Raw genomic sequence first — 20,535 nt, 5'->3', positions numbered from 1 at the left:
TTCTGGTTTGCACCTGGTGAAAACAATGTTTGAGAGACACTTGTACATAAATAAACACTGCACCAGAAGCCAAGGCAACCGTCAAAACATGTGTTTTATGTTTTATAATGAAATTTAAGACAATGTAGCCTTCAAGGATAATCAAACAACCACCCACCCACAGAAAAGCAAGAGGAGGGGAGACAGCATTCGAAAGTTTCAACAGTATTGATTTTGTATTTGTTCAATATTTTTGTTGATGAAAGAGAAGGAAGGATGGGAAGAAAGTTGGATGTTACTGGACGAGTAGTGAGTGGGTGAAAACCGAACAAACGATTCTTCTTGCATTTTGTCACGCAGATAATGTACTGTAAATATTTTCATCCATGGTTGTTTGATGGTAAGAATGGTCTGTTTGTCGGAGCCACAGAATGTTCACTTGATGTCTCTGATGAGTGAACTAGAGCTACTTGTTACTAGCAACCTAGAAGATGTCAGTAGTTAGAAAGAGAAAGACAACACTTTGGGGAAGTTGTCTCCTACTTTTTCATTCTATTTCTCTCTCTATCTTTCTCTTTTCCCTGCTTCTCTCTTGTCTTCGTCACCCTCTTCTCTCATAGTCTTCCATACCACCACATTCCTTAATTCAACAGACTTATCAAAAAGTGTATCGATGAGGACATTTGATAACAACTGATAACGATCGTGTATATTGAAACATTAGCATAAAATTTATTATTTTAAATGATTATTGTAGTTGTACAGTGAAACTACTGACTTCCCTACAGAAAAAAAACACCAGTGTAATCAAACGATTATACATACAGTAAATTCATGTCACCTTTAATGTTGATTATCTCGTTCTTATACCATCACTGTAATTAAAATTGTGTACAAATTTGCCTGTAGTCATCAGAAAAAAATGGTTTAGTAGTCTTAAGTTTCCTGTTCACATCCATTTCAATTTACAGCTTCTCTTCTTCTATGACGGAAAGAAAGTTGTATAAAATCCAGAAATGGAGGCGCTGGTCCTGCTCACTTTTCTGCAAAGAACACTTCTTTGCATCACTATGGAGTCCTTTAGTTTCTCAACCTTTCACCTGAAAAAATTGCTTTTCTGATGCTCGTTTGTTTTCCGCTTAGACTTCATAGTTGATGAGTTTTGGGCATTCATGGAGTCAAGTTCAACTCTAAGAACGAAAACAATGTTGTCTTTTGTCGTCGTCGTCGTCGTCGTTGTTGTTGTTGTTGTTGTTGTTGTTGTTGTTGTTGTTGTTGTGACGTTAACTGTCGCTTCTGTATAATACTTTGTCTCTGCACAGTGTCATCGGAACTATGGTGTGTGTGGCCTCAAAAGAATTTATAAAAATGTTGAAATATATTTGCAGTAGTTTCAGCATATTCAATACATCCCCTCATTGTCTTCCCTTGAACAAATCTCAAATTCTGTAAACGAGCAAGTAAATTTAATTCTCGAACATCACTGGGCTACTTTTTCTCTAGATCGAGTATTTATGTTGACTCATCTGGTCTTGACACAAGTCAAGCAATCGTACAAAATGACAAACAAATCAACTATTTCACTCAAGACACAATAGCTCTTGTCCAGTCTCATTATTTTATCAGAATGTCTCCCATCCATTCTGGAGTGGACATGTTTCCCGTTCCTTCTTGTTAGTGTCTTCGATGTGTTGACATGGTGTGACACCATCTTGGTGTGATGTGTTCTCTGTTGTACTGTGTCTGTTGGTCCTAATGTCATTTTATACCAGCTTTGTGTCTGATGACCAGTTCAAGTTCTCCAGGAATCGGATCACGGAGAGGCCAGGAGTCAGTGTGAAAGACTAGCATGACAAACAAACCGGTACAGTCTGAATGTTTGCATGTAATTATATTTTCTATTGATGGCTGAATCAGTCGATTGACTTTACCACATAATTCTATATACCTGAGATTGATCTTTTTGCTTTTTAATATCGTCTATTGATTAATTTTCAGGTAAATCTTTTTCGTAAGCCTACGATTATTATTGTTGTTGTTGTCTGCTGTTGTAAAGGTTTTCTATTTCGTGACACTGTAGTGAAATCAAACATGATGTTTTCTTGCAACAACAAAATATTTGTACACAAGGGAGCTTATTTCATGAGCTCTGCTTGTCTTTTGTTTAAGTGCCTATTTCACCGACTTCTGTCTACATTTACAAGAGTGCATGGTTCACTGGATAATGGCTTTTGTCGGCAATGTTGACAGTCAAGTATGTCCACACCTGGAAAAGTTGTCTAAATCTAGTTTTTTACATATGTCAGTTATGTAGTCCTAAGCTGGAATTCATGTTGAATTATATACCCTAAATAATTCTGTCTGCATTTGTTAAGTTACCAAGTCCAACCAGTCCACTGTACTCTTAGGCACATCATCAAGTGAGTTATGTTTACACTTAAGTGCAAAGGTTTCCCTCTTGACCATCGGAGGATTGATCGAAATATTTTGCTTTCCACAAACTTACTGTGGTGTTTAAATGTGTTTCTTCAATTTACATTTCTGTGCAAAGAATTTTTTCACACGCTTTGTTTCTGCTTGTAGTCATATTCATTGATGCTACCTCTTTTTGTTGTCACCCCATCGTCATGGTTACCGCTACAACTGTCGTCGTACTTGTCTTCATATTACTGTCATGTTGTGAATGGAAACATTAACTGTTGGCAACATCAGCAGCATCTCTCCTCCTATGTCTTGGCCCTTCTGTAGGCTAAGGTGGCAGGGAACACCAGCAGATCATTAATTTGTGTTTGTGATGCCAAAACCGTGTTTCCAGTCCTTTCTTCCAAGCGTGTCCTTAGCGGTCTGGCGCCTCAAACGACTTTGTATCCGCCAGCACAATTTTTGTACGAAGCTGTGTTCAAGACATTTTATTTGTCAACAGTACAACGATAAGAGGTCAATTACCAAAGTACTCATTTGTTTTCCAGTACCTTCCCCGAAACTTTCTCTTGTCATTTGACAACTGCAGTATTAGCTTGTCTGGACTAATTCCATTGTCATGTCTCTTGTATTTTTGGCAACTGCAGAAATTAGTTTGTCGGGACTAATTGTCTGGACTAGTGATAATGTCACTGGTACTTTGAAACTGCTGGATATATTTATATGGAATAATGCTGCTCCAATGTCTCTAGTATTTAGACAACTGCCGCAACTGTGTGACTGGAACAATTCTTCTGTAATTTATTTAGTATTTTGACAATGGTTGTATTTGCTTGTCTGATATATCTGTTGTAATGTCTACACTGTTCTGACAACTCATGTAATGACTTCACTCTAAGTCTTGCTATTAATCTTGAAATGCTGACATTCATTCGTTGCTCTCACTGTTTCCATTTGTTTAGTGCTAACAAGCATGACAATCACGTGTGCCTCTGACATGCTGCGAACATACCCTGAATTACACCTAACATACCGCAAACAAGCAGTTAAATTGCCATGAACCTGCCACTAAACAGAAAAAAAATTATTCATTCGCTCTTACACACTCTCTTTCTCTCTCTCTCTCTTCACGTTTTTCTGCCAGGGCCATGTCTCTAATCATTCCTTCTCACGCGCGTGCATGCACTCACAACTTTAGTGTTAAAAATTGTATCTGATACCGAAATCGCTGGATGCCTACAAACTTGATGAATAACAACGAAGAAGACTAAAGTACAGTTGGAAAATGTTTCCAGTAACGAGTTCACAGTAAACTTGTTTCAACATTTTGAAAGCGTATCTTGAAAGATCGTAATTACCACCACCACTCCCTTTCCTAATGAATGAGCAAATCGCCGTCTGCCCTTTTAAAATGATATTCTCAGTGTAGGAACTGAGTGTTACCAAAAGAACAGTAAATAAATAAATACAGCAACATTGGAAAGTTGACTCTTTCAAACTGAGAATCCAAATCATTATCATGCTATTTCGAAACAGTAAAAACACCATTGTATGGAGAGCCATGGTTTGCCTCAAATGTGTCAAAGAGTTAATAAAAAGTAAATTTTGTTTTCTTCAATCATAGGGGAGGTCCTATGTTTTCGCAACCTGTCAAGCGAGTGGGAATAAACCAATATTCTACGGTCTTTTCGTGCTATCCAAACACTCTTCTTCCCGTCCTTCTCCACCTCCCCCTCAATAAGGTGGTGACTAAATAGAGAAAAACACATCATTTGTTTATCATATCACCCTCGTTAATAAATAATTGTCATTGCCATTGGTTCTTTCTCTCTCACACACTGTCCTTTTTCTGTCCCTCTTTTTCCCCCGTTCTATCTATCATGCCTACTTCTTTAGAATGTGTACGTTCACTTTATTATAAATTGTGTGTCCATAATGGTATTTTGTGTGCTGTCAGTGTTGTGACAATATTTCATATTGATATCAAAACGTTGTTCGTCAGTCTATATGCAGTTTACTTGTCATGCCACTGTGCCTCAGCTTGGTCGCTTCACTGAAATAAAGCCTTCAATCGTGTCCTTTGTCTGCCTTGTGTGTGACAGGAGTCCCTCGGTGTCACCTACCATTCACGAGAAGTCCAACACGCTGCTGAAGTCATCATGCAGTCATTTACATATCCTAATGTCATAAATGAACATGAATAGATTGACATCTGCCCCCTCACATTTCATAGAACTACAGGAGTTTAAAACAACAGGCTCGCAAAGTTGACAGCTCATGAAAAATACACAAACACAGCGCTAGGGCGTTTCACATACATCACCCTCCGACTTCCAGTATGGCGATTAGTCCGCTTCAAGCAGAGACAGCCAGGGTCTGTCCATTAGTTTCAGCTCAGTTGTGTTACATCTAAAACGTGATGGCGATGACGACGACGACGACGACAATAATGATGATGATTGTAACGAGCATCCTAAATGTAAATTTTAGTGACTTCCTGTCCTTTTAGCTTATGAAGGGTTTAGCAGGTGTTTCGACGGTTCTCAAGCGTGCGTTTTGTATGCGTACAACGGTTTTCATCTCACTCTCATCTAAGAATAATGTTCATGCAAAGAACATCAAAAGAATCTATAAAACTAAGTTTTCGAAACAAAATACGCCAGTATCAAACCTAATAAAATAGTTTTCGATTCTTTGCTACTTTTCACAAGAGAAGACCAAACTGATAGGCTATGCTTGTTATAAAAGCAATAAATGTAAGTATGCAGGTGTATTAAACACAAGACTGGGTGGGTTGTCACCACTACTGAGCGTGCACACAAACACACACACACCCTCACACACAGAACTGTTGCAGTACTTGCATTATTGTGACAAAACCGTTCAAAAGGATTTACACAGATGAAGTAAGCAGCTAAAAAAAGAAGCTACGGGAAGAGTCGCTCTCTTTGTTTTCTTCGCTTTCTCTTTGTCTTTTCATCCCCTCTAAATGTGGCAGCAGCTGTGAGCGAACTATAGTCAAACAGGAGGGTAGGGTGAGAAGGAGGGGGGCATTATTACTTAAGTCTGCATTCATCGACCTTCTCTGTTAAAATTCGAGAAACTATAAAATTGCCTATGCGCCACGTGTTGCAACAGTTTCCCAAATGAGGCGAAGATTTATGCAGGCCAGGTAAAGGAGAGCGGTTTGAGTAAGCCACAGGAACTGGAGGATCGTTCACGCCGCCGCCACCATGCAGCTGGCCCAGTGCATGAATCAGGTTAAAATTAGACATCTTTAAGAGGAGGCAGCTTTTATTTAAATCTTTTCTGGCAGTTCAGCTCGATAAGGTGTAGGCGAGGGTACAGCATGCTACATCCACTTACTTTATATTGTCCACGTCAAGGTGGTGGTGGAGGCAGAGTGATAGGAGAGGGTTGGCTCGTTTTTTTAACTTTTGTGTCTTTGCTTTAAATAAACAGAATTTTAGCGTAAATCGATTTTATTTATTCAAGTAGTCGTTGACATAGAGAGAGCCGCTTTTACAGGAGAAAAGTATTTTTGACATTTCAGTTAACATTGTGGATGATTGTTTGATTGTTAGGGACAAAAGAAATGACATCTTTTTCAGGGATATTTAGTGCGAAGATGTATCGATACATTTTGTCAATAGTTGCTTGAGTTGAGCGTAATTTTAATACTTTCCTGGACGTAATGGCCTGCCAAAGTATATGATTAAGTTATCGGCCGACTTTATCGGAAACACCTGTATCTTCATGTGGTGTACATAAAAGGTTTTCTAGTTGGGTGCAGTTTTTTTTCCAAATTAATTCAGTTAAGTTTGGTACAAAATACTGTTTCCACAAATCTGAAGACATATCATCCCCCTTCATCCATCATCTCCGCCTCTCCGTTCTTACGAGTCAAGCCTACAAACATTATTCGCAGAACGAGGTCTGCGCCTAATTAAAAGATGGCTCCAGCTCTCCTGTTGGTTAGGCCTTGTAAACATGGCCATGTACATTTCTGATGTCTGTGCAGCTTTCCGTAAACGTCAGACAGCTTTGAAGATTTAAAAAAGCCAATGACATTCACTACACAAGATGCAGGGTCGAACATGTCAAAAAGCAGTAAACAGATTATTTCAAGCTGCGCACATGTTATACATTTCTATTTTAGAATATAAATCTGCAGCTCATAAACAGCACTAAACCATGAAAAGACATTGAAAATAAATGAGATTGTAGAGAGTGCATAATTTTGAGATACGCAGATGAAATGCAAGCCGCGCCCATACCCATGTAGGCTGAAAAGGGAGCGAATGCTGACTACCTCGGAGAAGCACGTGCCCCTCCCCATTACCCCAAACCACTCACCCATGTATCACGTCCGTTGTTACATGTCACTGAGTATTATGCCACTTCCTGCATACGGTCAGCTATTATGTCAATTTTTCATGCCAACGTGTTACTTCTTAACATACCACAGTGAATTATGTCCGATTCTTCATACCACCTTGTATTGTCAGTTTGTTCATGCCACTGTGTATTACGCTCTGTTAGTTCCTTCATCACTCTTTATCTCACCTCGTGCTGTATCAGTGTCTTCATATCATGTGTAGATCGTGTCCCTATGAGGCAATATCAACATCCCCCGTCCTATTGTCCAGGTTCAACTGTCATGTAACTGCTGGATTGCAGGCGCAACGTGAATATCAGCACCTAATATTTTGCTGGCAGGCGAGAACTTATGGCGAGCATCCTCGTGACAACGCAGTTCGGCACGTGACTGGGTTGGGAGGTAGGAGGAGGTAGCCACACCAGCGACCTCGTCTCGCTGCACGTTGTGTATGGATCACGTGTCTTTTTTTTTTTTTTTTTTTTTCTTTTTGGTGGAAAGTGGCGCCCCCTGCCCGCTGATACAAAGTGTCCGTGTTAACATAGAAAATGCTTTACCATTAGTGACAGCCACTTAACACAATGCCAGAGTTGGCCCACTGCACCGTCGCAACTGCAGCTTCCTCTAGCGAGCACAGAAAATGAGAAACGCTATGAGGAAGGGGGTAGTTAGTCATCCTGCAACTAAAAAACATGTCTGAATAATTTCATTTCACTGAAACAAAATGGTTTTCTTCAGTTATTAAAGCTATTAAACATGTTATCTCCTTCGTTCTGTAAGGTTTTAGAAAGGCGTGTGAAACAGATGAGATCTGTGCAACACTGGCGAAATTGAAGTGCGTTTCAGTTAACGAACTTCATCTGTAGATTAATTTTAAAAGTAATCTTACTTGGGAGCTGGTCTGTGTGGAAAAAAAGAGCATTAAGAACTAGCAAGGTACCCGGCTTTTCCCCGTGGTGATTTCTGTCGCTGACTCTTCTAGTTGTGATATTATTATTATTATAACAACTTTACATCAGTCCTTTGCGGCGTTTACTGTAGAAAAAAGCCTGCACTTTTAATGTTCTTCTCCTAAGATGGCAGCGTGACCTTTCAGGACCATGCCTCAATGTCTTTAAATTCTTTATTTCATTGTTTATCAGTTTGATGTCATGCAACGCTGTTAACTATTTGAGTTTCTGTAAAACACGGGTTCACCAATGGCATTCACGTTATTCAAACAGCTTGACCGAACTCTTCATAGAATTTATATGTGAACTGTATGCGACATTTTATGCAAATCAAAAGGGTAAAAGAAATTCCCAAACGAAGGAGAATATTACATTAATTTTTGTGCTTTCAACAGAATTTGTCTGATTGTTTAGGTATGTACATGCATATGATTACACACAAATCCATCGATTTTAAAGTGGGTGGGTGGTTGGGAGGAAGAACGCGTCACCCTCTTCATTCTGTGGCAAAAGCTGTTTCCACACTCCACACTCAGCAAAAGAACTTTCTCCATGCCTTGCACTGGTTGGCTACACTGACAGGAAAGTGTTTCCCCTTAGAGGGGATTTTGCACTATGAGGGGATGGGGAGAAGGAAACCCGAGTTCTAGGACAAGACACCATGAAGACCACTGCGAACATTGTCTAATAAAGACCCTTGGCTCTTAAGTGTTTCAACTACTACGCGACCAGACACCAATAATAATAATATAGCGCCTTTCAAAAGACTGTCTAAGAGCGCTTTACCTAAATAATACACAGACTAAATCACCAACAACCATGCACCTATGTAACAGACACGCACACTTTTACAACATACACTCAAGGCAAATTATAGACACACGTTAAATAGATTATTATTAGTTTAGCAGTGTAAAACACTCGTTAGGTGGTGTTGGCCCAGTCGTCAAATACCAGTGATAACATGTTCTCCATGCTGCTGGGCCCAGCTGTCGAAAAGCTGGAGAACAGCTGGGTGCCCACGCGTGGAGTGCGCTCTCCTCTGGCTTGTAATGTGAAAGTAGACAGCACTCGCCCTCTTAACGTGAGAGCTAATTCTTGAATGTGAATGTTAAATGCACTCTTAACCTGATAGTTAATTCTTGTAATGCAAATGTGGATAGCACTCTTCTCCTGATAGATAATTCCACTTTTTTTTCTCTCATTTATGCCCTGATCACAAAAAAGCATTGTTTATTTTAAAATTATTGTTGATACTCAAAGTCATAGAAATCGGTGGTGGCGGTGAGTAGAGCAGAGAAGAGCACATGTAGAAGCATGTTATCATTAAAATGGACCTGCACACAGATAAAGTCGGCATGTGAGCATATACATTAACGAGTGCACGTACACACCAATGCAGTTAAACACATTCAGGAATATAAGTGGGCGGTAGAAAGAGGAAACAAATGAAAACACGCACAAGGACGCTAAGGAGGAGGACGATATTCGTGCTTTACGCCGAGCCAGCAATTATGGCTCATATCATGGCAAAGCAGCAATCCCTGTAAACAGATGCTACATGCAGATAAAAAATCAGTGTGCCCGAGATGAGATCTGAACCCAAGAGACAACCAATCATCACCGGATGAGCATTAGGGAAATGCAAACAAACTCTGAACACACGCGCATGCACACATATGGGCACGCCCCCTTCCAATATACGCATACATAATCACAAACAAACACGTGTACGTGCGCGCGCAGAGAGAGAAAGGGAAACAAATTGGTGTGTATCTGCAACATATGTACATATTTCGTGAACAAAGTGACAAGTCAGTCTTGCCTCAGAGTTTTACTCAGATATGTAGCACGCACAAGCTTCCCAGCTTCCGGAGCCGTCCTGGTCCTAGTCAACGCCCCCTAGCCGCCAGGAGGGCAGTGGGGTGTAATTATATATGGAATAACCACCGGCTGCCAGCAGCCAGAACATACTTCATGGGCTGGGAACTTCCAGGATATCCTTCCATTCCTGTGGACTAAATAATGAAGAAATAAATGCAAAATCCGTTTTTAATATAAATAAACGGGAAGGTTCAAATCGCGGAGAAAAATTCTAAAAACAATGAAGTGTTAGCCATCTTTTAGGCCACACAAAGACCGCTGGTATTAATAATGAAATGTTACTCTTCTGGAAAAGTTCCTCTTTGCGTCAGTGGATGTCAGGCTATACATGATCATCTCCCCCTCAGTATCATAACATTTTTAAAGCTTTTTGTCCCCGTTTGGTAAACTCTGGCTTTAAACTGTGTGAAACGCTTAACTTTTTATGGCTGAAACGCCAGTATCCGCAGCAGCGATCTTGTCTCTTTGGGTCTATAACTTTACCTTTCTCTCTTTTTGGGAGGAATGGGTAATGGATGGGGACGTGTGTGTGAGAGAAAAAGGGAAGTCTGGATAACTGAGAATGTGAGTAGAAAATTAAGAATCTCTCTCTAGATATATGGGGAACGACTTGTATTTTTATTTGTCTCATCACTTGAAAGGTTACGAAAATACCTGGACATTGAGACGCTTGAATTCTTCTAATCTTCTGGCAATACAGAAGGTAAGGGAATGTGTTCCAACTCCTCATGGGACGAATGGACAGAGCTTTGCTTTGTGGACTTCGGCATGTCGTGGGACTCTAAGAAGCTGCTTCTTGAATACATTCCTCTCTTCACCATCCTCTCCATGGAACTGTTATACGCTTCCATAAGTTCCCTGAAAAAAGAAAACAAAAACAACAGCAGCAACAACTGATGTGCATTAACAAAATTCAAATAAAATTATTTCCGGAGCTATGTAAAATAAAATATTCCAGTTAAAGAGAATGCGTGGATGGGACGGTGGGTGAGTAAATGCATTAACGAGGGAAAAGAGAAAGGGAAGAATATGGAGCGAATGAGGAAAAGTTTGTTTCGAAGCAAGGAACAGACGGTGTCCTCCTTTTCTTCAGCTTACGAGAACATGATTTTCCCTTTGCCGTCCTTGTCAAGCACCATCAGCAGTTTGTCCATCTGCGCGATGCTCAACATCAGGCCAGCTTCCTGCAATGCACGACAGTAGCAGTCAGGGGCTGGGAAAGGAGAACAGAGGTTTAGGCCACCGAATTCTTAGCATTAATTGCACTGCTTACTTTGAAACACTCGCAAATGCTTAAAATCCTAGTCGGGTGATCCACGTTTTACACAGATTCATGTAGGTAAAATACAATTATATATCCGTAAATTTCAGTGCGTGACATACAACCGTTTATTTATTATGTGATTTTAAATTTTGCGATTTGCACCTGTAATCAGCAAGTTTTGCAAAATCTCGCTCCCATGCGCAAATATCCTACCACGACATAGTGGTATCGCCAGTCCATGCATATGAACAGTGCGCAGCGGCCATAATGATGTATCCCGTTCCTTGGAAGAATTTACTGTATTCTGCTCTAGCATTGAAGAATAACGTGAAATTCGGTATAGCCTTGAAGTACTATATAAACCTCACTCGTTTGAACCTCAAGTTTATAGGGATTCAGAAACAAAAGCAACATTTAAAAAACCTTTACAACAAGGACTAGAAACAGAAATAAATCAGTGTTATTGTTATACCTTTTCGTAAATGCTGCTGTAGGTAATCATGGTAGACACACGTCATCATCAAAATGAGATTTACGTTTCTCCTAGCGAGTTCCATACATTCATAAGTGTGTCTTGTCACTCACAACCTACCTCTGTATCCTACCACTAACAACTACCGCTGAATCTTTTCACTCAAGAACGCAAAATTGTCCCTTACAGTCACTCACAATACAGCTTTTTTATAACCTTTAGCCGATGCAGATTCCTCTAACAACCGTAACACATTTAACCCACGCGTTTGTAAATAATCACAGCATTGGTCTCTAAAGGTTAATATTGGGGGAGGGATTTCCAGCTGTGACCCCCATGGACGAAATCTGAATCTATGATAATCACACTTTTATCACAAATCTGGTGGCCATGGTACCTGCATGTATTCGACCAGCAGCTGGTGGGAGAGGCTGTAGGACGCGTCCGTACCAGATGCGTCGAATAAGTCCAAAATGCTCATGTTTTTGGCCTTCACAAACTTCACCAGTATGGACATGGGGTCACTGCTTAACAGGTCAAAACCGGTGTAATCGTGGTTGGATTTAGTTCCTAGCACGGTGCCGTAGACTACTGTGAAGGTGGGTTTGATCTCCCGCAGCTCCTCGAGCATGTTCATGAATGTTTGTGGCACTGAGATGCTCTTTACAAGAGAGGCAAGCAAAAAACACACACAAACGCACGTGAGCAAACACGTGTAGAAAGAAATACTCAGCAATCTCTACATCATCATCATCAATCATCAATCATCATCGTCATCCATCATCATCCATCATCATCATTATCATCAATTACCATCAATTATCATCATCATCAATAATAATAATAAAGCCTGCAAGATTAAGGGAGGCGGGAAGTGTATTCTGGGCCAGAGCGCTGCCCAGCTGTGTGGCGCCTGTCTTGCCTACACCATTCTACAGTGGACAGTGGAGGCTCCGTAGGACCGTCTACCCCTGCTACAAGAAAAATCTGACATTTCTGTACCTCACTCAACTTCAGGCCCATCATCATCAATCATCCATCAATCATTCATCAATCATCTTCATCAATCCTCCTCCTCCTCCTCCTCCTCCTCATCATCATCATCATCATCATCACCATCATCATCATCATCATAACACATAACAGAAGTTACAGTGGTAAACCAAGCCTGTAAGAACAAAGGGAACAATTAAATGAAAAATGAGAATCGGAAAAGACATGCACATGAAGAATCCGGGACAAGAGCTGAGAGAAATATAGCTGGTGGCAAGACCAAGTGCTCGGACGGGTACACCAGTGACACACGGGAAATGATGGAAAGGGAAGAAGTGAACCTAGAGACTTAAAGAAAACTCTTACTGCTAACATACTGAATACGCTTAGCTAACCTGAAAGTTTTTCATCGCAACAGAGACTAAAGTTACTGATGCTGCCGAAGAAGGTAGGTGTCAAAGCTGTTAATAGATCCAAACTGAAGTTCTTACCTTGATTTCTATATTGTCGATGCCGCTGTTTGGCTTTGATTTGAGAACGCTTAATAAAGTTGTTGAGTCTGTTGATGTCAAAGGGTTGTCAGAAAACTGCCACGAGAAACATTTCAAAAAAAGACTGATGACACACCAGTTTGTTCCCTCCAACTTCTTTTGGAAAGAGGACAGCTAGAGGGGAGACGGCACCAGCGTCAGACTGGAGACGTCGCCGGTTCGTTACCCGTGTGGTCACGCGTTCCATGCATAAACGCGAAAACATGGTCTTTTCCGTTATGTATCGTCATCTCTTCTTCCTTGTATAACTACTATGAACCCCCTTGCTATGTTTTTGTATCCAGTCGTCATGAGCTTAATCCTGCTGGAAAACTTTCGCTGAATGCACACATACACACAATTCAGAGAGAGAGAGAAAAAAAAATCCCACTACCCCATCACACTCACATCCACGGTCTTGAGGTTTTTGTTGGAGTCCAGACGTTTTAAGAAATCGACAACACCATCGATGGGGATGCGGCAGCCTGCGAGATTAAGGGAGACGAGATGTGTATTCTGTGAAAAAGCGATGCCCAGCTGTGCGGCGCCTGTCTTGCCTACACCATTCCAGGACAGGTTGAGGCTCCGCAGGACCGTCCCCTCCTGTTTAAAGAAAGAGCTGACATTTCCGTACCCGACTCACATTCAGGCCCATTCTCCGCCGCACAAGATGAGGGAGAGAATAGGTGGGTGAAGAGAAAAAAAAAGATGACATTACCTTCAGCGCCAGGGCCAGGCCACGAATTCCAGCCTCGTTTAAGTGATTGTAGCTGATGTCTAGCGTGTGGAGAGAATAGTTCTTACCTGAAGACCAAGCAAACAACCGATCGCCCGACCAATGCCACCCATTCGACACACACACACATCTTTATAAATTTTAATATATTCATATGGAAACTAAAACGCAATTATTTAAAAGGCCGCGCACGTTAATGTATCGAAGTTGGTATTCTCTCTCTCACACACACAAACACACAGAAAGAGAAAGGAAGGAGAGAAAGAAGACCTGAGAACAAATGATTGAAGAGGAAGCAGTAGTCAGAGTTAGTGTTAGTTAATCGCTCAAGGAACTCACTCAGCCCCTGGCCTAGGAACACTCCACTCTTTGCCTCGAAATGATTATTGCTAAGGTCCAAGACTAGGAGGCTTGAATTCCGCTGCAGTTATAAATAAAGCACACTCATGATGTACAGGGAAACATAGCACACGTTAGAAAACTGACAACTGCGCCCTAGTAGTGGATGTAATGTTCCAGATAATTGTAATGTCAGTGCTGGTAGTGGATGTAATGACTGCCTAGGGCCCTAGGTAATAGTTGTACTGCCAGGGATGCTAGTATTTGTAATGCTAGTCCTGGTGGTGATGGTAATCCCAGTCCTGGTGGTGATTGTAATGCCAGTCCTGGTAGTGTTTGTAATCACCATGCTTCAACAGAGAGACAGAGAGACACAGTCGATTGTTGGTCTCGCACCTACCTTCAGCAGGTGCTCTTTTAAACAGTCTGCTTGCTGGATTATCCTGGACACTCACACGCTTCCCTAACGGGCCTTGGGTCGAGCATGTGATGTGCTTCATGTGCTTGATGTCTTATCGGTGAATAGGAAGCTCGAAAGAGCCCCAACGATGCTACAACGGTGGCTGGCTGAACGTTCGGGTGTTAGGGGTTTCTAGCATTTCAATATCCATAATTATTACCACCAACACTCGCCAACTTTCTCAAAGTGGTCTCCCATTTTTTATTGCCTGGCTCTTTCTCTGCCATCATGTGCTGTTTCTTGCCTGATGGCCTTTGTGAACACTGACTATCTTGAGACGTGCCCAGGTCACTGAAGTTTGCATCTCTTCGTTGTGAAGAGATCTTCGCTGGGCCTAATTATTTCCCTTATTTACTTTTGCACCTCCTCGTCAGTGACTGTATCTAGCTTATCTTCCTTGATTCTAATCTTCAGTCCGTTGTAGATCATCAGCTTAATCTTTTATACTTGTCTAATGACGTAGTCACTTTTTTCAAGGCGGTCATCAAGATCAGTAAGCTCTTGTTTTTCTGCCAGCTAATCCACATCATCTGTAAACTGCAAGATGCCCTGCTGCCACTGCTGACTGAACACTCCTTTTTTGTTTTTATTTTTAGTGCATATACCTGGCTCTTTCAAGGAAGATGTTGAGTGATTTAGGGGAGAGTACACAGACTTAGCAAACCTATTTTATGAACCAGTTGCAGGTGTTGGAAAGACTGCATTTTGTATTCATGTCATATAGATATTCTAATACGTTGATAATGCTGGCAATGATGCTTGCTCACAGTCGTGCATGCTATAAACCGTAAAATGTCTCATGAAGTCTATTAAAATACAGCAGAGATCTTGTTGGTGTTAAAGATATTTCGCAGATGCTATTATGAGGCTGAAAATCTTCTAGTACTTCAAACTGCTCTGAAACCTGCAGGCTAACACTGATGACAATGTCTAATCAAGGGCAAGCAGAGTTAGACGATTTTGTTAATTATGCCATGAGATGTATATCGTGAAAGAGAGAATGATAACAATACTACATCATGAGAGTGAGGTCATGGAGGTTAAATGACGGTATTATACCTCAAGTGCTTGGCCTATAAACTGAGAAGCTTGGACTCCAAAGTTATTAGCTGCAAAGAAAATCGAAACAACACAATAATATTGTAGAGGGTAAAATGTTGCACTGGTTATTAAAAACGAAGAACGATAACAATAAGACATGACATATACGTAAGGTTATTGTAAGGCTATCACGCTATTTTCGTAACGTTTATCATCGCTACATTCAGCAATGAAAACTAATTATCCTATGCATATCTACCACTACTATTATCACCCTTGAACACTTACACACACATTCTTTAGGGGAAATAGTTTAAGCACGTATAACGACTACTCGTCGTGCTAAGGTCATTGCACGCCAAAGCTTGGCGCCAGCTGTGGACAATTTTGCTGCCCCAGTCAGCGGCGCCGTGCTCTTTCTCTAGCACCCTACCCCTACCCGTGAACCCGACGAGGTGGACAGAAGGTGCTGTTTGTAGATGGGAATGGGGTAAGGACTACCAACATGATGCTCTAATCCTTTCCAAAGTTTCGCTGACCGCGATGACGTCGCTCAGGATGTTGGCGCCGACTGTTCCCAAATCGTTGTTAGACACGTCCTGTTGACACCCAGCGACACGGTGACGTCACACATGTTTCTCTCTTCGATCAGTCTTAACAGCTCTCTCTCTCTCTCTCTCAAACTCTCCCCATTCTACTCCATTAATATCCACCTTTTTTTCTTCTTCAATCTTGTTTTACAGAGGAAGAGAGGGAAAGAGAGACACAGAGATGCATAAACAGGTAGATTTTTATAATCTTAAAACGCTCGCTCGACTTTCCTGCTAAAAAACCAGTCTCATCATTATGAAAGAAAAAGTATTCCGTGCAACTTACAAGCACCTTGATGGCTGGGTTTGTCATTAACATGTCTGCCAAACATTTCATGCCCTCGGTATCCATCCTGCAGCCTTTAAGGTACAGTTCTCGGATGGTCAAATTACCCTGAGAACCACAAAAATTAGCACCAGTTATTTACAAGACTTTATTTTATTAATTTTTTAATTTTTTTTTTTGACAGACACGGATATAGCTCTAACAGTATAATAGTAAATTCTGTCAAGAAGTTCTCGGAGATCCGAGCTTAAATGAGAGGTAATTATATATATGTGTGTCTATCAGTTGCCATGGGTACATGATTATCAAGAAAAATGGCATCGGAAGAGGAGGGTTGATTACAACTTTCCATCCTGTGCCTTAGACTCGGGGAAAAATACACTAGAGTAATTATAGTTGACAGTTTTGCATGCCCTGGATGTGTTATACTGTATAGAGCTTGGATCAACCAGGAGCGCATGATACGAGCTTTCCACGGACCATTGACTGGAAAACGTTCCTGTACATTCAATAACTACCTCATTTTTAAAGTAAGTTCAAAAGAAATCGGAAAGAGCAAACTGAGCATCACCTTCTATATGCCTTGTTTAAGATACAGTAAACCACACATTGTTCACTACCTTTCCCCCTCTCCTATATACGGACATTCGGTTATGGTCTTGGGTACCTGTTACCTGAGATTCTAAACCACAAGTACAAGACGTTTTCGAGCATATGATGGTTTCTTCTTTCATTCTGCGTCTGTAGACATCCAAATAATTAACGTATTTGAACACCAACAAATACTCACACGTGTAGTTACTGGAAACACTGATGTCTACTGACCACGAGCGAAAGGCAGACGGCTTTGACGCCTAGCGAATCGATCCCCTGGTTGTTGAGCACCAGTCGTCTCTGATCAGCATCGCGCAGAAACTTCCCGCACGGAATGACCTTTAATGCCTCACAGGCTTTGTGGTACAAGTCTTTCAGGATTTGGCTGTCCGTGCTGTTACACCAGGTGTTTTGTGGCGCAAGACCTGAACACACGATGACTAATTGCTGGCAGAAGTCAGAGAGAGAAGGAAATCGTCTGCCGGCACGATATTTAATCGAGCAAGGGGAAGGGGGAAAACGGATTAGTCGAAGTTGCTACGTCGTGGATAGATGAGTCAATAGATGGTGTTTTAAGAAGCGTAATACGCAAATTTACAAGCGAGGAACATGTCAAAACATACATGTAAGTACATGAATATGACAAGCGATACAACAAGCAAACGGGATGCAAGCAGAGAGCCCGTTAAAACACATAAATATGACAGGAAGTTACAAGCAGGAGTAGATGAGGGAATCGTCGTTTTACGCCGAACCAGCAAATAAGGGTAAATCATGGCAAGGCAGTCAAACAAATGTCGCATGCTGAGAACGAATAGCGTGCCCGAGACGAAAGCTGAACCAGGACAGCTAACCCTCACTGTATTAGTGGCATTACAAGCAGGGAACATGTCAAAACATAGTATATTAAATTAACGCATTAAGCAAAGTGACTCGGGTGGTAGATGGGAATAAGGCACCAACGACACAGAAAAAGGTCGCGTTAAGGAAAAAGGGTTTCACCCACCTCAGAACTTACACCTGAAGATTTACCTGAGATGGTCAAGTCCTCGTCGAAGAAAATGCTGCTGGTCTGAATTACGTGGGATTCTTCTTCATCACCCTCTTTATTCTTGTCCAATGCGTCTTGCTCGAAGAAAAGGTTGTCATGCTCTTTCTCCTCTTGGTCCTCACCGATTTCCTCGGGCAAGACGAGACCCGAAGAGTCCTCATCTCCATGAAAAGCGCTGGAAGATTGGTCGGGGGTTTTCCGAGGAGGCATCGGTCCAGGTTTAACACTGCAGCGAAAACCAGCGCTAACATCGAATCGCTACTTAAGGTGCCAATGGTTTGCGACAGTTTTTCTTTTCTTCTCATTGTCGGGTAAAGCGCAGTGTAAATACTATTTCCCCAATGTTGGCTGAATATTCAACACACACATCTCATTCCACAAAAAAACTCATACTAGGTCACCATTAGTACTACCTAGATTTGCATGTACATAAAATATTTTTAAATTACTGAAAAAATTATGCTGACCTCCCTTAGAAACTAAAATTACTATGGATTTCAATGACATCTTTTCTTGGAATACAAAAATTAATTTGATTATGTTAAATGGAAGTACTCTAGATGAATTAAATTAAACTAACTAAATAGCCTTTAATTCTTAGAATCCTTTTCAGGTGGAGGAATGGAGAAGGGGAAGAAATAATGTGTTTTAAGTGTCTTTACTCTCACTCAACTCTGATAATTATTTCTGGTGTAATTGTGATGTGGGCTGGAAAACTGTTCATATGCTCCAGCTTGAATACGCTAATAGTAATCATAACAATGTGTTAGTATAGTCTATGCTCTCACCAAGACTGTGAACAAGGAAAATTTGAAGCTGGACAAACCTGAACTGCATATGTATAATATGCGAAGGTGTGACAAGGGAGTTATTGCAAGAATGTGTTGCTTTATTGATAAATGACCAAAGCCATATTTTGGGCATGTTATATGCAAGTCAGTATGCACACATACATTCAAAGTTACATCCAGATACTGCTTGTTGCATCTTGGTTTTTCCATCTTTAAGCTTTCTGCTTGAGTTTTGCAAAATTGCTCCTCTGATATAATGTTCTTTGTATATTTAAGTGTTTGATCTCATTTTTCAGTGCATTGAATTCTTGTCTTGCAAAATTTATCAAAAGCAGTGCTAATGAAAGCTCCAAAACACAACCATGGTGAAACAACTGAAGTGATCATCTTATCAATTGACCTGAAATTGTCTTGGTCTGTCATTGCCATGTCAAATTTTGCCCACACATTTTCTTTGCTGCTGTTTTTAAGCAGGTCTCAGAAAATTTAAGAATCTTTCAAGGAACAGTCAGTTTCCCACTGACTTCGTTTACTAAATGTTTATATGAAAGAAAACTTGAAAATTGTTACCATTCTGCATCCCTCTACCACATAAAAAAATCTATGTGCAACTTACACTAAAATGAAGTGATGAATTGGTACGTTCTAGTTTATATATTACAAAAAATAAAAGTATACAATCACACAGAAAATTATGGAAATATTCAACATGCATGGGTATATATATCTCAGATCTAACTTTTTTTAAAGGGCACTTCTTTTAACATATGGGTCATACGGTAGCTTTCCAGCAGCCTCATGGTCAGAATCAATGAATTGAATAAGCTGTTTCCCTTCCTGCGATCAGAATGGATTAAATCAAGAAAAACTCAACTCAAGGATTGCTCCCTAGAAAATTTGTTCATTTCTAACAATTTAATTTAATAATAAAGAATTTTTTACAGGTTTGTATTGTGGAAAATATCGCCATGGCCACCATTATTAGATTTCTGTTGTTTACCTGTTTCGTCAGCTTCGTATCGTACAAAATTATTAATCTAGCCCTCTTAAGAATAGGTGTTTTGAAGCATAGTCTAAACGTTTCATCCAGCTCTTTCATTGCTTTCATTTATAAAACTGAAATTTTACCTGCAAAATGTGGTTGATGTCGATGCTGTCAATCTTGATCTCACGGCAGCAGACGACAGCAGGGTTTCGCAACAGATGATAGTCATATAATGGAACTCGGTGCAGCAGACGGACTGTTGGCGCTTGCTAAGATCTCGATGATGTCTACACAGATCTCTGCTCAGCAGAGATAAAATATCGAGAATGTTATGCGTACCTTCTCAGATCCACAGACTATAAAGTGTTCTAGTCTGTTTGACTCATGACGAAGGCCGCCATGTCCGCTGTAAACTAAACTGACCACAAATTGTATTACTGGACTGCTTACAGGGGTTAACTATTGAAACGAGGCTGGTGTATAAAAACCTTCCGGTTTAGCCAATTTTTCATCTTAACTACTAGAATGAGGCTGCTGTATATAAAGCTTCCGGTTTAGTCATATTCATTGTTTAGGCTCGCAGAGACTTATAGCAGAGAACTTCGCAAAAGGCTCACCGTTGGTCTCGGCAAACAGACAGCAGCCCACATATAAACGTCCGTAAATCTGACATCACGGAAATTTGTGTTAAATAAAGAGTGCCAAATATTTCCTCTATGTTAACCTTTTTACTTGTTGGAATGTTCCTGGTGCTCATCTAGTTCAACACGTGAAATCAGCCAGGCCATGTA

The 20,535-nt window shown here is 40.8% G+C and overlaps 1 protein-coding gene across 1 annotated transcript; it reads right to left on the bottom strand.

Annotated features, from left to right (window-relative positions):
- Window positions 1-9,557: 9,557 nt before the first annotated feature.
- On the bottom strand, window positions 9,558-20,178 carry LOC112574199 (leucine-rich repeat-containing protein 74B-like). Its single transcript, XM_025255085.1, has 14 exons — window positions 19,888-20,178; window positions 17,950-18,194; window positions 17,149-17,342; window positions 16,324-16,431; window positions 15,953-16,046; window positions 15,466-15,515; window positions 13,947-14,028; window positions 13,590-13,675; window positions 13,280-13,474; window positions 12,833-12,928; window positions 11,746-12,009; window positions 10,711-10,796; window positions 10,267-10,470; window positions 9,558-9,746 (listed from the first exon to the last, which is right to left on the bottom strand). The coding sequence occupies exons 1-13, from the start codon at window positions 19,971-19,973 to the stop codon at window positions 10,293-10,295; spliced, it is 1,764 nt and encodes a 587-aa protein (XP_025110870.1). The 5' UTR covers window positions 19,974-20,178; the 3' UTR covers window positions 9,558-9,746; window positions 10,267-10,292.
- Between the last annotated feature and the right edge of the window lie 357 nt (window positions 20,179-20,535).

This window comes from Pomacea canaliculata, linkage group LG10, assembly GCF_003073045.1.
Source record: "Pomacea canaliculata isolate SZHN2017 linkage group LG10, ASM307304v1, whole genome shotgun sequence".
Lineage (NCBI taxonomy): Eukaryota > Metazoa > Mollusca > Gastropoda > Architaenioglossa > Ampullariidae > Pomacea > Pomacea canaliculata.
The sequence above is the reverse complement of the archived record's forward strand: the minus strand, read 5'-3'. Positions and strand labels throughout refer to the sequence as shown.